The sequence below is a fragment of the Chelonoidis abingdonii genome, chromosome 11, assembly GCF_003597395.2.
Source record: "Chelonoidis abingdonii isolate Lonesome George chromosome 11, CheloAbing_2.0, whole genome shotgun sequence".
In the NCBI taxonomy this organism is placed as follows: Eukaryota; Metazoa; Chordata; order Testudines; family Testudinidae; genus Chelonoidis; species Chelonoidis abingdonii.
In genome coordinates this window covers 26,752,303-26,769,033 of record NC_133779.1, presented here as the reverse complement: position 1 = coordinate 26,769,033, position 16,731 = coordinate 26,752,303, and the positions used below count along the sequence as shown (strand labels likewise).

Genomic DNA, 16,731 nt, shown 5'->3' with positions numbered 1-16,731 from the left:
CCCGGACCGCTGCCCCGGACGAGTAAAAAAAAATTAAAAAGGCACCTAAGGCGCGGGGCCCGATTCCGGGGAATCGGCCTAAAGCCGGCCCTGCGTTAGATTTACCAGTCTGTAATTGCCAGGATCACCTCTAGAGTCCTTTTTTAAATACTGACGTTGTATTAGCTATCTTCCAGTCACTGGGCACAGAAACTGATATATTTTAAAGGACAGGTTACAAACCATAGTTAATAGTTCTTCAATTTCACATTTGACTTCTTTCAGAACTCTTGGGTGAATGCCATCTGGTCTCAGTGACTTGTTACTGTTAAGTTTATCAATTAATTCCAAAACCACCTCTAATGACACTACAATCTGTGACAATTCCTCAGATTTGTCACCTGCAAAGGACAGCTCAGGTTTGGGAATCTCCCTCACATCCTCAGACGTGAAGACTGAAGCAAAGAATTCATTTAGTTTCTCCGCAATGACTTTATCTTTAAGTGGTCCTTTTGTATCTCGATCGTCCAGGGGCCCCACTGGTTGTTTAGCAAGCGTCCTGCTTCTGATGTACTTAAAAAAACATTTTGTTATTACCTTTGGAGTTTTTGACTAGCTCTTCAAACTCCTTTTTGGCTTTTCTTATTACATTTTTACACTTAATTTGGCAGTGTTATGCACCTTTCTATTTACCTCACTAGGATTTGACTTCCACTTTTAAAAAGATGCCTTTTTATCTCTCACTGCTTCTTTTACATGGTTGTTAAGCCACGGTGGCGCTTTTTTAGTTCTTTTACTGTGTTTTTTAATTTGGGGTATACATTTAGGTTGGGCCTCTATTATGGTGTCTTTGAAAAGTATCCTTGCAGCTTGCAGGGATTTCACTCTAGTCACTGTACCTTTTAATTTCTGTTTAACTAACCCCCTCATTTTTGCATCGTTCCCCTTTCTGAAATTAAACGCTGAAGTGATGGGCTGCTGAGGTGTTCTTCCCACCACAGGGAGGTTAAATGTTGTTATGTATTGTTCACTATTTCCAAGCGGTCCTGTTACCTCTTAGACCAGATCCTGCGCTCCACTCAGGACTAAATTAAGAATTGCCTCTTCCCTTGTGGGTCCCTGTACCAGCTGCACCAAGTAACAGTCATTTAAAGTATCAAGAAATTTTGTCTCTGCACGTTGTCCTCAGGTGACGTACCCAGTCAGTATGGGGATAATTGAAATCTTCCACTATTACTGAGTTCTTTATTTTGATAGCCTCTCTAATCTCCCTTAGCATTTCATCGTCGCTGTCACTGTCCTGGTCAGGTGGTCGATAATAGATCCCTACTGTTATATTCTTATTAGAGCATGGAATTACTGTCCATAGAGATTCTATGGAACTTGTGGATTCACTTAAGATTTTTACTTCATTTGATTCTACGTTTTCTTTCACATATAGTGCCCCTCCCGCACCCCCACGCCTACCGCACGACCTGTTCTGTCCTTCCAATATATTTTGTACCCCGGAATGATTGTGTCCCATTGATTGTCCTCACTCCACCAGGTTTCTGTGATGCCTATTATATCAATATCCTCCTTTAACACCAGGCACTCTAGTTCACCCATCTTATTATTTAGACTTCTAGCGTTTGTGTACAAGCACTTTAAAAACTTGTCACTCTTTGTCTGCCCTTTGCTGATGTGTCAGATTCTTTTTTACATGAATATTTCTCATCTGATCTGGCCCATACTTTATCCTCTTCCATCCGCTCTTCCTGACTAAATCCTAGAGAGTCTCTATCAATAGACTCTCCTCTAAGAGAAGTCTCTGTCCGATCTACGTGCTCCTCTTCAGCAATCGGCTTTCCCCCATCTCTTCATTTAAAAACTACTCTGCAACCTTTTTAATGTTAAGTGACGTTTGGTAGGAATGTTTTGCTCTGTATAAAAGGTTGCATAGAATAAAACATTTGTAAACTTTTAAAATCTTGTTTGTTTGATATTTTAAAAATCCATAGGCAAGCTCTAAAGATACAGGACAGCTGTATGCTGCATTACACCATCGGATCTTGGCTTTGCGGTGTAGAGTGGAACAAGAGCAAGAAGCGAAGATTACAGCACCTGAGCCAGAGGTAACACAATCAAATGAAGAAGATAGTGATGATGATGATGTCATTGCCCCTTCAGGATCAGCTGGAAGTGGTAAGCAAGAAAATGTGCTAAACTTTCTAGTTTCCCGTACTGTTCTCCCCTTGTACTTAAACAAAGAAAACTGCTCGACTCTTCCATTAGTTCCTAACTCTCTTAGTTACATTCAGGGCCGGCTCCAGGTACCAACTAAAGAAGCAGATGCTTGGGGTGGCATTCCGGCCACATCGGGGCGGCACGTTGGGTTCTTCGGAAATTCAGTGGCGGGTCCCTCAGTCCCTCTTAGAGTGAAGGACCTGACGCTGAATTGCTGCCAAAGAGTGAAGCGGCGCACTTGCACTGCCGCTCCTTTTTTTTTTTTTCCCTTCACTGCTTGGGGATGCAGAAAACCTGGAGCCGGCCCTGGTTACATTCATGCGTGTTTGTGGTATAGGGTCCATGACATGGACTAAGCTGTGCTCACAGCCAACTCTTCCAGTCACGTAGTAGAAATCCCCTCACATTTGTCACATCCCTCTAAATGGATATTGAAAAGTTCCCTGCATGGCTTGGCACAGAGGGTCCCCAGTGGGGCTGTGGCCTAATTACAGGATATTAATTAGTTCAGCATTGCCCACTCTCATTAGTTTAATTATTTTTTGGGGGTGTTAAGTGTTGTCATGAGTTTGATTTCTGCCTTCAACCTAGTGAAATGTTGTCCATGCCCAAAAAGTCCAGAGAAGAGCCAACAACAATTACAGATCTAGAAAACATGACCTATGAGGGAAGACTGAAAAAACTGGATTTGTTAAGTCTGCAGAAGTGAAGACTGAGAGGGAACATAACACTTTTCAAGTACATAAAAGGTTGTTACAGAGAGGAGGGAGAAAATTTATTCTCGTTAACCTTTGAGGAGAGGACAAGAAGCAATGGGCTTAAATTGCAGCAAGGGCATTTTAGGTTGGACATTAGGAAAAACCTCCTAACTGTCAGAGTGGTTAAGCACTGGAATAAATTACCTAGGGGGGTTGTGGAATCTCCATCACTGAAGGTTTTTAAGAGCAGGTTGGACAACACCTGTCAGGGATGGTCTAGATAATACTTAACCCTGCAACAAGTGCGGAGACTGGACTAGACTGGTGATTTTCAAACTTTTTTTCTGGTGACAGCTGAAGAAGATTTTTGATGCTTGCGATCTAATGCAGGTGGGGCAGGCGGGTTTGGGGTGTGGGAGGGGCTCAGGCCTGGGGCAGAGGGTTGGGGTGCAGGGGTGATCTCTCGAGGTCCCTCCCAGTTCTCTGATTCTGTGATTCTTCAGGAAAGCTGGGAAAAAAGGGAAGAGGTGGATTGCATTGTACATCAAGAATAAATATACACACCACACACTTATCCGGAGATCCAAAAGGAGGCGTGAGGCATACAGTTGAAAGGCTGAGTAAATATAAAACCGGGAGGGAAATAGGGTGACATCAAGGTTGGGGACTACTGTAGACCACCAAATCAGGAGGAGGAAGTGAGTGAAACATTTCTAAAACAAATAACAGAAATAGCCAAAACACAAGACCTGGTAGTAATGGAGGACTTTACTTTTTCAACAGATGTAGTTAATTCAGCAAAATGCAAAATGTCCAAAAGTTCTTAGAATGTATCAGGGACAATGTTTCGTTTCAGTAAGTGGAGGAAGTAACGAGGGGGAAAAACATTTTAGTCTTGATTCTGACCAATAAGGAGGAATTCATTGCGAATCTGAAGGTGGAAGGCAATTTGAGTGGAAGTGATCACGAAATGATAGATTGCATAATTCTAAGAAAAGGAAGGAGAGATAACAGAATAAGGACAACTGACTTTAAACAATGCAGACTTTAACAACCTAAGAGAACTGGTAGGATGCGGTCCCAAAGGAAGAAAACCTTAGATATAAAGGCATTCAGGAGAAGTGGCAGTCTCTCAAGGAGACAATATTAAAGGCAAAACTTCTAATTATTGTGATGCAAAGGAAATATAGGAAGAGGCCAATATGGCTCTATCAGGAGCTCTTTAATGACCCCAAAATCAAAAGGAAATTCTATAAAAACATGGAAATATGGACAAATTGTCAAGAGGAGTAAAAAAAAACAAACAACACAAGCATGTAGGGACAAAATCGGAAAGGCTAAGGCACAAAAAGCTAAGACACACCGAGCATTAGCTGAAACAATCTCAGAATCATTAGAATTCATGAATTCATGGAGGACAGGTGAAGTTCCAGAGGACTGGAGAAGAGTAAACATAGTACCCATGTTTAAAAAGGGGATCAAAGAGGACCTGGGGAATTAGATTAGTCAGCCTAACTTTGCTGTCTGTAAAGATACTGCAAGAAATTATTAAACAATCAATGTGTGAGCAGCTAGAGGATAATGGAATTATAAGGAATGGCTGACGTGGAGATGTCAAGAACAAATTGTGCTGAACAAACCTAATTTCCTTCTTTGATAGGGTTATTGCCCTAGTGGATGGAGGAAAGCAGTAGACCTGATATATCTCAATTTTACTAAGGCTTTTGGTACAGTCCCACATGACATTCTCATAAGCAAACTAGGGTGAGGGAACCTTCTCTTTTGGTCCTTCTGAGTGGCCCGGCAAGAACAGGTGGGATATGTGTAATTTTGCAGGGACTGGGTGTGGGGATTTGATCTGGGAAATGAGGGAATGGGAGAGGCAGAGATTTTTGGCTCTTGTCTCTCACCTTGAAATCCTAAGATTGAGACTCCTCCATAGGCTTCTAAGAGCTGGGTACTCTAAGTCCGTGTTTCTCAACCTTTATGATACCAAGGAGGCTTGCTGGCTTCATAAACTGTGTCAGGGAAATCTCAGGAACTGGTGCCAGCCCACAGACTGGTCATTGAGAAACACTGGTCTAGTTCATAGGCTAGCGAGAGAGGCACGGAGCACCGATAACCAGCTGGGATCTTCATTCCATAGTTTGCATCAGAAAATAGCAAAGTAAGTTTTACAAATAAAATAAATATTTCTTGTAACCATGATCTATTTTTGTTTCAGGTCCTAATGATGAAGGAGATGGGCAAAATATTGGCAGCACATAGCAGCTGTGAGCCCATCTGCCTGCAAGCCTGCTGCAAACACCATCTTGCAGGCACCTCTGTGGATACCCCAGGCCAGCGATTGTTCCAGGCAGTGCTGAAGGCTCCAGGACTTAGGAACTGTGCATCCCTGTTCTGTTTGTTTGGGTTTTTTGGCCTGGATCAGTAGATTCCACAAAAAAGCAGACTTGGAAACTGCCTGAATGTGGTTTGGGACATGAAAGCTCATCATATTGATGAGCAGAAAAATAACATTTCCCCTTTTCCTTGTAATTGAAATGGCACATTGACTTGTCACAGCTTTTCATTGGGACCTTTTGACTGTTTCTTCAGTAGCTCATGTTTTGCAGGCCTCTGAGATAGAACTTTCCAGCACGGTTCCAACTTGAATTCTTGTTTCTTAACCCCTGCTTCTCCCTTTTCAGTTCCTGCTGCCTGCAGAGAAACTGTGCTCTTCTCTGTTCGTGCACTCACTGATTACCCTTCTGGCTTCATTCTTTTTGGATTGCAGAGAAGGCAGCATTTTTTTTACCTTAATCCTAATGTAATTTGTGGATACCATTGTCCTTTGTCGGTCAGTCTGTACACAGAGGTTACAAAAAAAGGTGTCTTGACAGGAAAGCCTTGTACTGAGTTAATAAGAAACTTTAAAGTTCACTGGACATTTTGCTAACCCTTTTCTTCTTCCCTCCCACTTCCAATATTATTATTTGGGGGTTTATATTGTGCTGATACTTTTTTTTATTTTAGATCTGAATAAGATGCTCTTGTGTGTTGAAAAAGTGGAACTATTGTTTTGTACTGTTCTTTTCTGTTAGTATGTAAGGGAGAGCTAAGCCACTATAAATAATAGGTGTTGCATACAATTTTTCATAGTAAACTTATGTTCTTGTGGCTGTGATTAAAGCTTAAAGATGACGAATAGATCACACACCTTCCGAACAGCTGAAAGACAGCTGTCTGCCTTTGGAAGAATGAGGTGGGCTCATTGGTGAGTTGGGTAAGCCATTACAACAGATCTAGATACAAAAAAGCTGTTCTCATTAAAGGTTAGACACCTGCACTGGCCCATGCTAGCTGACGGGAGCTCCTGGGTCTCGGGCTGGTGGGCTGTGTCATTGCAGTGTAGACGTCTGGAGTTGGGCTGCAGCACAAGTTCTGTGACTCTCCCAACTCGCAGGGTCCCAGGACTCCAGCTCCAGCCCAAGCCTGGCGAGTCTACACTGCAGTGACGTAACCCCCCAGCCCGAGCCTTGGGAGCTCGAATCAGCTGGCAGAGGCCAGCTGCAGGTTTTATTTGCAGTGTAAACATACCCTCAGTGATTTGAGTCTCAGTTCAGCAAAGTACTTAAGCATTGTGCCTAACTTTAAGCACATGAGTAATCACATTCACATTAAGGGAATTACTCTTATGCTTAAAATTAGCGCACATGCTTGAGCACTTGCTGAACTGGGGGCCTTAATGAGCAAATCATTTTCTAAACCTCCCTTTCCCTTTCTTGCCTCCTTAGGTTTTGCAGTATGAAGATTATTGCTAGCTTTGATTAACTTGTGCTGAAGAACGATGAATCCTGTTTTGCCAAATAAAGGCAAAAAAGTATTTTTCTGTGTAATTCTGAAGGGTTCCTTGTGTAACCACAGTTCATTTTGCTTTTGTCATTTTCTAACCTTTCAACCTCTTGCATCAAACTCACAATGACTGTGTTTTAGTAATGATTGATATATCTCATTCCTGTCCAGGAAAGATGGAATACATAGCCAGCTAAGAAAAGTGTGTAGCCCACTTTCCTATAAGTAGCCCCATTTTATTTTATTTTCTCTTATAATTGCATACTCTGTAGAAATTTTTTCATTTATATTGGGGAGAACTAAAATGCATCTTCAAAAAAAAAAAGAAAGAGGAAGAAGAAATATTTAGTGCAGGAAACCTTGAAAATGGAAACCCAAGAGTTCTTGTAGCACGAAAGCAGCTGGGGAAACCATTCAGATTGATTAAGCAGCCCTTCTAGCTTTTATATTAATGAAAACCCACACCTTTTATAGTCAGGAGTCCAAAGTGTATTTAGCTTGTTCTCTTTGTATTTCTCCTGTTGTCAATAGCTAACTGTTGCCAAGGGTTTTAGTTGCTTGTTTTCCTCACTTAGCCCATTGAAGGAGCTCCTGATGTTACTCTTTCTGGGGTGGAAAGGGCTTGGGGTTAGCTGTGCCACTACATTTGTGACCTGTCTGGATTGTCTGCTCATGCTCTGTGGGTATTGTTATTTCTCCATAGAGGGAGTTGTATCTTTTGCCATGCGCAAGCCGATTGACACTCTCTTTTCATGCTCCTCACTAGTAGAAATCTGGCAGATTTTTAATCCTCTGCAAGTGTTTATCTGCCCCTACACACTTTGGGAATTCTTTGGTTTGCATTAAGTGATCTGCATTTCTTTTGGACCTTTTTTCATGGATATTCAAATGAATTTAAAATACTCTCTTAAAATAAACTTTCAAAGTAAAGCTTCTGATTTCCAGCATAAAGATTATTACAGAAGTTAATAAGGTGTCTTTGTTGCAGGGCCTAACTGTGGAATATTAGATGTTACTTCCTGCCTCCAAACTCCACTCGTTTTGGAGGGGTGTGTGTGTAGGGGCTCACTTTCGGGCATTTCACAATAGTGTTACATTGACAAATGTATTAACATCCAGAAGAATGGAATAAGCATGCTTTTATTCATGGGGGGCAGTAGTATTGAACAGTTACCTACAGAGTTTTCTTTAAATCTGGCAGCTGTTTACTGGTAAAACTTGGCTTTCAGCTAGAAGCCTTGCATATATGTTTATAGTATAATAACAATTAAATATTTCATCTTAGTCCAAAATATTATGCTCTATAAACCATTCACAGAATTGGCCAGAAGTTAATTTCAAGCCCTGTCCAGAAAGATGTAGTTAGGCCGGATCTAAACGTTATTACACTTTCTGCTTTAAGCCTTAGTAAATTAGTGACAAATAAAACCAGATAATGCCCATGTGTTTGGAAAGATTTATGTAAGATTGTCATATCAATTGTATTTGGGAATTACATTAAAACTTTTAACAAAAACAAAAACTCGATAACCCAAGCCCAGTGTGTATTCTGTCTAGCAATGAGTGTTGGAAAGAAGGAAATGCAAAAGGCTTTTTGTTTCCTGTATCTTTGTTGCTGTGATCTTTAGCTGTGTTATTGCGTGTGTTGGTGATAGTGTTTTATCAGCATTTACTAAGGTGAGTTGTTTGGGGCTGCCAAGTAACCTGGCCATAAATTTTCCAAACCACAGTGTGTGTATTTTTCCAGACCAAAAATACATTAAGATGGAGTTAAATTTGAGAATACACATCTGTAATATAGGGATATTGTAATTATGGCTCAACCAAGCCTTGTAAAACCAGGAAATTCAGAGTTAAGGGTACACTTACAAGCCAAACATGACATCGTGTGGAAATGCATGGTTAGTGCATCTGAACAACCATAGCTCTGCCCTGTAGTGACACCATCCAGTAACGATACACTTCCTTTTCAGTACCTTAACCTGCTTAGATTTCTTTTTAGTTTAACTTTACTTTCAACTTCAACTCCATCTGACAAGAGTCAGGCTAGGAATCCTCTTTTTTTTAATTAAAATTTTCACACATACATAGTAAACAAGAACCCAAAAGAGAATGTTACCATGTGATATTTCAAGTGATTTGAAAACATGTAATATCAGCCTTGAATAACTTTTTCATTTTAAATTTAGAGGTCTAGATTCACTAGTATGCTGAGTAGCACAAAGCAACCAGGATGTACTGGCCAGTTAAGATGCGCTTGTAGTGACTGATCATTCCCCAAAGCAGCATAAAGCAGACATTGTATACCCTAATTTTCATCTACTTCTTAACCTCTAGATCTGGTGCAACAAGTTTTCTGGTTTGGGGGTTTTTTTTAAGAAGTATTTAGGACTAATGGCATTTTTGTAACTGAAAGCTTATCTGTCATTTTAAGTGTTTGAAGATTATTATTAGTAGATTTGCCCTCTTTCAAAATAACTGTTATTTGCAAATAAATGAAGCCAAGCTGCCCTCAGGGAAGATAGTAATCCACTTTGCTGTCAGAAGTGGATGAAGGTAATGGACATCTTTGAGGCCACAGGCTACCTTTAGCAGCCCCATTGAGAACATTGGTCCTTTTGAAAGATGGCAGCTCTTCATGAAATAAAAGTGAAACTTTGTTAAGAAGAATGGCAAAAATGGCTTTTAATCATTAGTAATAAAACTAAATGTAGCCTGTGCATAAGACTTCAGTGATATTTAACTTTTTAAGGGACGTTTGAAGAGTCAGCATTTTTCTGTTAAATCATTGGTACCTGGCTGAACAGCAAAAATGTCAGATCTGTTTGCAGCATGATAAAATAAACTAGAGGACTCTTGACTGGGTTAAAAAAAGAACTAGATAAGTTCATGGAGGATATGTCCATCAACGGCTGTTAGCCAGGATGGGCAGGGATGGTGTCCCTAACCTCTGTTCGCCAGAAGCTGGGAATGGGCAACAAGGGATGGATCACTTGATGATTACCAAGTATCAGAGGGGTAGCCGTGTTAGTTTGGATCTGTAAAAAGCAGCAGAGAGTCCTGTGGCACCTTATAGACTAACAGATGTATTGGAGCATGAGCTTTCATGGTGAATACCCACTTCGTGGGATGCATGATGATTGATGCTTACCTGTTCTGTTCATTCCCTTTGGGGCACCTGGCAGTGGCCACTGTCAGGTGACAGGATACTGGGCTAGATGGACCTTTGGTCTGATCCGGTATGGCCATTCTTATGACTGTTCCAAACAGTCCTTGTTGGACTGGTAAAGCATGGTCCTAATAGCCCTTTATCATTTAAGAAAATAGGCATAGGAATATTTTTTAAATTGGTAGTAAGAGACCATAAACACCTCTTTGCAAGAGTGCCCAAAGGGCAGTGTTTTTTTCTATTTTTAAGATTCCTTCTTTGGAGGTTGATGTCTGTCTCACTATAGTTTTTACTGATTATTTCACTGTTAAATTAGAATTACCCTAAACATCGATAGAATTGGGATATTGACTCTTTGATGAGGGAAGGGGGATTTATTCCTTGGGTCTGTTCTTGGTTCTACCACTGAATCAGTAGGTGACCTTTGGCAAGTCTGGAACTTTGTTTCCCCATCTGCACAACCCCTAGCAAGTTGGTGTGAGACTAATTTTTGTTAAAAGCCTATATAACCCTCAGGGGTCCTATATAATTCCACTACAGAAGAGGGGGAGAAATGGCCATCCAGATCTGTGGGTTAGTGGCCAACTAATTTCATGAGTCTCAGAAAAAGATTCAGCAAAATATTCCCCTTCTGTGGACACTGGTGAGTTACTGCTGCTCACCCAAGTGAGAGGAGAGGGCGTGGTTACCCTGAAATGGGACAGATTCCCAGTGTTTGTACAGGCCTTCAGTCATGCTCAGAGAATGAGACTTTCTTACTGAGGCTGCTGGAAAAATATAGCAAAATAGGTTTATTCCTCCCCTCCAAAAAAAATGTTTTTGTGAAGGAGGGGTGGGAACCCAGCTTAGATAGAAAACTTCCACCTGGCTCCCCTTCTAGCAAACCAGCCAGTCTGTCATTGCATTAGTATCCCTATCCATCAAACAGTGCTGGGACAACATGCACCTTTCTCCTTGTTGATAAATCATATGGTCAATTGCTTGAGCATACTTCTGTTCCTTATTTAGTTATGAAATATACTCGAGACCAAATAACCTATGTCAGTCAGGTTTATTAATATGGTGCAGGAAAAAGGTCCTATATTATACCAGTCTCCGAAGAGCAGTCCTGTGCAACAGTGTTACATTCACATTACGTAGGTGTGCTCCCCAAAGTTACACCTACTGTACCTTCTTCTGGTAAAACAAGCATATGTCATTGAGAACTGAATTTAATTAATCAACTGTCTGTCTTTGCTTCTGGTACCTGGTGTAGGCCTTTATTGTGTGTTCTGAACACATGCCTTCCAGGGAGTAAGAGGTATGAAGGCACCTCCTAGGTTTGTGTGGGCAGCTTCTTTCCTGTTGTCATGAGGAAATAATTATATGTCCTGACACTGTCAGTTTTCCTATTTATACAAGCCAACATTATTCCATCTAATGTAAGATGTTGGGGAATACGTGGTATAAGTGTACAAAGGTACAGGGCACTCTTGGCTATAGAACTACTATCCTAAAGCTGAAATGGCTGGAGTACGTACATTGCAGGCGGCACTACCAGCACAATATATATGCGTTGTGTGTGTGCGCACGCGCACAAAGTTAGTTAATAGGTAAGGCGACAGTGCATGATGCTCAAGAACACACTGAAGAGTTCCTGGGTTTTGTAGGTCCAATAAAGCATATTGTACAGGCCGGGGATGTATGCTGGGCTTTGCGTCAGATCTGAACAGCAAAGAGGTCAGGCTGTGCATGTGATTTCCCTGCATTGGGCTTCTGTATCACCTGATGAAAATGAGGAGAAATTGCCCCTGCTTGCCTGGTCCCATAGGAGGGTCAGTCTCCATCCGCAGCACTCACCTTCGAGAACAGGCTAAACAACACAAGCTTTGTCTTAAGTTTTTCATGTGATATTATGTGTATTATGGTAGCACCTGCAGGACATAGCTGAGGTCACGGCCCAACTGCACTGGGCACTGCATGTCCATGCGGTAACAGCCAGTCCCTGCACTAGTTTGCAGTCTAAATAGACAAGACAGGCAAAGGGTGGGGGAAGGGAAGGATTATTTTATTTCAGGTTTTTATGTAGTTGAAATTCCAGGCTGTGCTGGGGGAGGTGGGAAGGGGGGGTCAATGTGGACTCTAGTCCATTTGTTTCTGGTTCTTCAGGCAGTTTGCACAACTGTATACAGCAAAGACTCACATATAAACCAGCTGCATGGATTTAGTCTGTCAGGGGCATGTCTGTTCTGCCTTGGCTCAGACACTAGGCTACAGGCCAGTTGATAGGCTATGCAAAAAAAAAAAAAAAATAGCTGGATGTGTGCCAGGATCACCATTTCAACGGTGCTATGCAACAGAGCCCAGTTCTACCCCAGAGGGGAATGACCCACCTTCTAACTAAACCTTGAATGTGCTGAGGGACTCTGCAGTAGAGCTGGAAGAAATTTTATTTAGCATATATAATTTTTGCCAGAAAATGAATTTTTGGAGACTTTGAAACTGAATTTGGTTCAAATAGTTTTGTCCCCAAAAAAACAAACCCTGAAAAATTGGTTCTCTTTTTGAAACTTTTTTTTAAATTAGCCAAATTTGAAAACAAAACCACAAAGATTGACAATACCCCAAATCAGCCAACTTGAAATGAAAAACTCAAGGGGGGGAGGATTGTTGACCAGATTTTTTTCTTCAATTTCAATCACAAAAATTTGAAAAAATACTGGCTTCTTTTCTCCAGTTCAGCCCCTAAACTAAAGGAACTGTTCTTCGCCCAGCTGGAACTAGAGGCCACATCTGGAGTATTGTGTCCAATTTTGGGCTCCCCACTACAGAAGGGATGTGGAAAAATTGGAGAGAGTCTAGCAGAGGGCAACAAAAATTATTGGGAGGCTGAGGGAACTGGGTTTATTTAGTCTGCAGAAGAGAAGAGTGAGGTGGGATTTGATACCAGCCTTCAACTACTTGAAGGGGGGTTAAAAAGAGAATGGAGCTTGGCTGTTCAGTGATGGCAGGTAGAACAAGGAGTAATGGTTTCAAGTCACAGTGGGGGAGGTCGAGGTTGGATATTAAGAAAAACTATTTCACTAGGAATGGGTTACCTGGGGAGGTGGTAGAATCTCTTTCCCTTAGCGGTTTTTCAGGCCTGGCTTGATACAACCCTGGCTGGGATGATTTAGTTGGGGTTGGTCCTGCTTTGAGCAGGAGGTTGGACTAGATGACCTCCTGAGGTCTCTCCAACGCTAATCTTCTATGATTCTCTATTCTGCAAGCAGGTGTCAAGATTTCACAGCCTCTGAAAAGGCCTGGTAACAAAGCTGGGCCTCGTGGTGGCAAGCGATTTGATCACTACGAAAAACAGCATTTTGCTATGAAATGTTGAATAGGATATTTGGAAACTGCCCTAATCTGGTTCTAATATAGCATCTTCCAGGACCGCACTGGATTCCCGCCATTTGCTACAGCTTCCAGGCTCTCTTCATCATAGCCACGAAGTAGTCATCGCTGTCAATGGATGCACTGACCCCACTGTAGTAGTTCAGGAACTCCTCGGCTGTGACCTGTTAGAGAGTGAAGGTGAAAGTGGCATCTTTGAGAGGGGCTCAGAACAGGCCTCAGAGCTGGAGGCTCATTTCACTATTGAGAAAGAGGCTTCTGTTTTGCTCGTCCTGGTGTAACACAGGAAGGAGCACCATGTGTCCTTGTAGGAAAGCTACCATGGGAGCCAAGGGAGTTCAGCCCCACTCAGGGGGTTGGCATGCAGGGGCCTGATCCACTGCAATTTACTTAATTTAATTTCTTTCATAAGGGATCTGGGTTAGTTTTTTGGTTCTGCCTGCTGCAGCAGGGGGTGCAGGTCACCTGGTTAAATCTATCAGTTTCCTGCTATTGCAGGGCCCCTCAGACATTGGTGCACTTCGGTCCCTCCCATTCTGTGGCACACAATAGCTTCATCTCCAGAAGGCTGCGACACTGTGGTCTAATTCTGGTCATTAGGCTTGGTGTAGGGATGCCTGGGTGGTGGTCGGTGACCAGTGCTGTACACAGCTCTGACCGTATGATCTTGTGGTCCCTTCTGGAGTTACCTTTACTGGCAGAGTTTGTCTATGCTGCAGCTGGGAGCGTGTTCCCAGCACAGGTTGACAGATCCAAGCTAGGGCCTTGGGCCAGCTGTCAGTACATCTGCAGGACTGTAATTGGACTGATACCCACGCTGCCGCAGCCACAATGTTTTTTTCAGTGTGCTGGCCAAGCTAGCCAAGCTGAGAGGGCAGGATGTGGTTTGCTGGGGCACCCTTCACACATCACTTTGTTTTGATCTGCCCCACCAGTAAAATAAAGATGAAGTTGTATAAATTCTGACTATTGTGTGTTCATGCTAAGATGTGGGAGCAGAGATAAAAGCACAAAACAGGTGGGAGCCTAAGCAACATATCTCTTACAAGGAAGTGAAAACGTAGATGTTTGAGAGGGCCTGTTTCCTGCAGGGCGTCAGGCCACCAGCCAGTTCCTATAGCCAGGGCCATCCCTACCCATACACAAAGAATGCAGCTCCACCCCTTCCCCAAAGCCCCAGCCCTGCCCACACTCCCCTGAGGATTGCAATAGGGTGAGTTCCCCTCCAAGTCCCAAGGCTGGGAACCAGGGGAGCAGAGGGGAGTGGGCTAGGTCAGGTCACTCCACTTCCCGCTGCCCCATGAGTGCAGGGGTCGGGCCTACCCTGCACTCACTAGGCAGCAGGAAGTGGAGCGACCCAGCCCCAAAACATTCCGTGCCCTGGCACATGCTGTGGGGTGGTTCCCCCTACCCCCATCTCCACACAGCCTCCTGGGGCAGAGGGGGCAGAGCTGTGTAGGGCACCAAAATGGCTAGGGACTGCCCTGGCTATAGCAATGCACCCAGGGTCTGCTGTTGCTAGTGACTGTACTGAATAGTGAGTCAGCAGTCAAGTGGGTGGGGCAGGGAAAATAAAGGACTATATTGCAATCACTATTGAAAGAAAACTTTTAGGAAATAAAGTGGGGCAGGGAGAAAAAAACGAGTTTAATGTCATGAGTACAGCTGGTCAGAAAAAACTTTAATCATAATAAAGAATAGGACTGCTACTTCACTATGAATATTACCACTGCAGAAATGTAACATTAAATCACTATTTTAGCATTACTTTGTTCTGCAGTGGGGCAATTTAGAACCATTAGCAGAACTTCCACGTATACGTCTCAGGCCTAGAGCTGGTCAAAAATCATTTCTGGTTTGCACTCAGTCTTAACGTTTTTACATTTGTTTTCACAACTCTAAGGTTGGCCGACTCCAAAATGTGGCATTTGGTGACAGCTGCACCCCTGTAACTCCCCCCAATGCATTGGCAGTAGGAACTGAGAATATTGCCACACTTCACCCAACGTGCCCTTTTCCTTGTGCCCAGCACATCTTCCACTATGCATGCCTATTCCTACAGGCCTGGGCTGGGCTTGAACAGCACCAATCTCCTGATGCTGGGTGGCAAAAGCAGAGGGAGTGTCACCTGAATGCTGCATTACCTGGCCTGCTCTGGGGGAAGACTGAGCAGGCAGTGCCCATATACCAAACTCCTTAGTAATGAACAGTTTTGCTTCTGAATTTCCCTTGGTTTTTATGAAATGGGAATTGTGACAGAGGCACAACTGAGCGGTAAGCAGGGCTTCCTGGACACACTTAGCCCCTCAGCTGCCTGCTCAAGGCTCCAGTATGGGGTACAAGGAGCCCTGTGCCCCTTATGGCAGGAGCAGATGTGTGTTAGTGTCTGGACCCCACAGCACCTATGTGCAGAAGGTTGATGCAGAGGATACTTGAACTCCTGGTTAGTGGAGCTGCAGATCAACACTGCTCTTGATAATCCACTATCTGAGCAGGGGGGATTCGCTGAGCTCTATTTCCCAATCTCAGTGCCTGAGCAGACCCATTCTCACCACTGAAACCAGTGTGAGGGGCCGTGTGCCTGGTTCTGGAACACTTAGAACAGCAAAAGCAGGTTCATGAGGGGAGGGAACCTCTGGACCAGGCACCCCTTGCTGCACACCATACAGGCTATTCCAGAGCCTGTTGGAGCACAGCTCATTTCTGGGCATTTAAAGAATCCTTAGAAATGTAAAAGCCGGCAAAGCAATGGCCAGGCCATTAGGTTCTGCTTGTGCTTATTAGAGTATTGTTTTAGTTAAATGCATGTCATTGGGAAAGAGAAAAGTTTTATTCTGGAATCCTCTTGACTAATTAGCCCCAAATTTGCAGCACACAATGTCTGTTGTATTCTATGATACAGCTCAAGCCTATCTCCCTACAGTGCATGGTTCTGGAGTACTTTGAACAATTATCACCTTCCCCTCCCCACCCTCCTGTTATATCTCAAGAAACCCCTAGCCACATGACCCCAAATTTATCTCTCAAACTATTTCAGATCTTTGACTATGATAGCAAATTTCAAGCTGATCTGATTGTACCTGTGAACTGTAGAGCACTGAAAAATTGACTGGAAACTAACATGCTGTCCCTATCCTGCTTGTGTAGCAGACTCTTGGATTACTTCAGCCTCAGGCACCACTTCAGGAAGAAACAAACAACGTAAGGTGTTATGGAGTGCACCCTGCAGCTGCTTTCTGCTGGAGCTCACTGGCTGAGAGCAGGGGCTGCCCATAAAACTAACTCCCCATTTAGGGAAAATCTGCTCCCCCTATCTTCAGGGGGATTAACGTTAGGGAGGGAGAGGAATTATTTAAGCTTAGTACTAATGTAGGCACAAGGACAAATGGGTACAAACTGGATATTAGGAAGTTTAGACTTGAAATTAGACGAAGGTTTCTAACCATTAGGGGA

General features: G+C 43.0%; 2 protein-coding genes across 10 annotated transcripts in view; one reads left to right on the top strand and one right to left on the bottom strand.

Moving 5' to 3' along the window:
- The window catches only part of RANBP3 (RAN binding protein 3), a 245,503-nt gene extending 237,815 nt beyond the window's left edge, over positions 1-7,688 (top strand). For all 9 annotated transcript variants that reach the window (XM_032773816.2, XM_032773846.2, XM_032773837.2 and 6 more), the window contains 2 exons: positions 1,980-2,163; positions 5,128-7,688. In XM_032773816.2, coding sequence (XP_032629707.1) covers positions 1,980-2,163; positions 5,128-5,171 — 228 coding nt within the window. In that variant the 3' untranslated portion in view covers positions 5,172-7,688. The remainder of the gene's footprint in view (positions 1-1,979; positions 2,164-5,127) is intronic.
- CAPS (calcyphosine) overlaps positions 1-16,731 on the bottom strand; it is a 62,799-nt gene that overhangs the window by 41,609 nt on the left and 4,459 nt on the right. The window contains exon 4 of the mRNA XM_032773860.2: positions 13,097-13,442. Within this exon, the coding sequence (XP_032629751.2) occupies positions 13,341-13,442 (102 nt within the window). The 3' untranslated portion in view covers positions 13,097-13,340. The remainder of the gene's footprint in view (positions 1-13,096; positions 13,443-16,731) is intronic.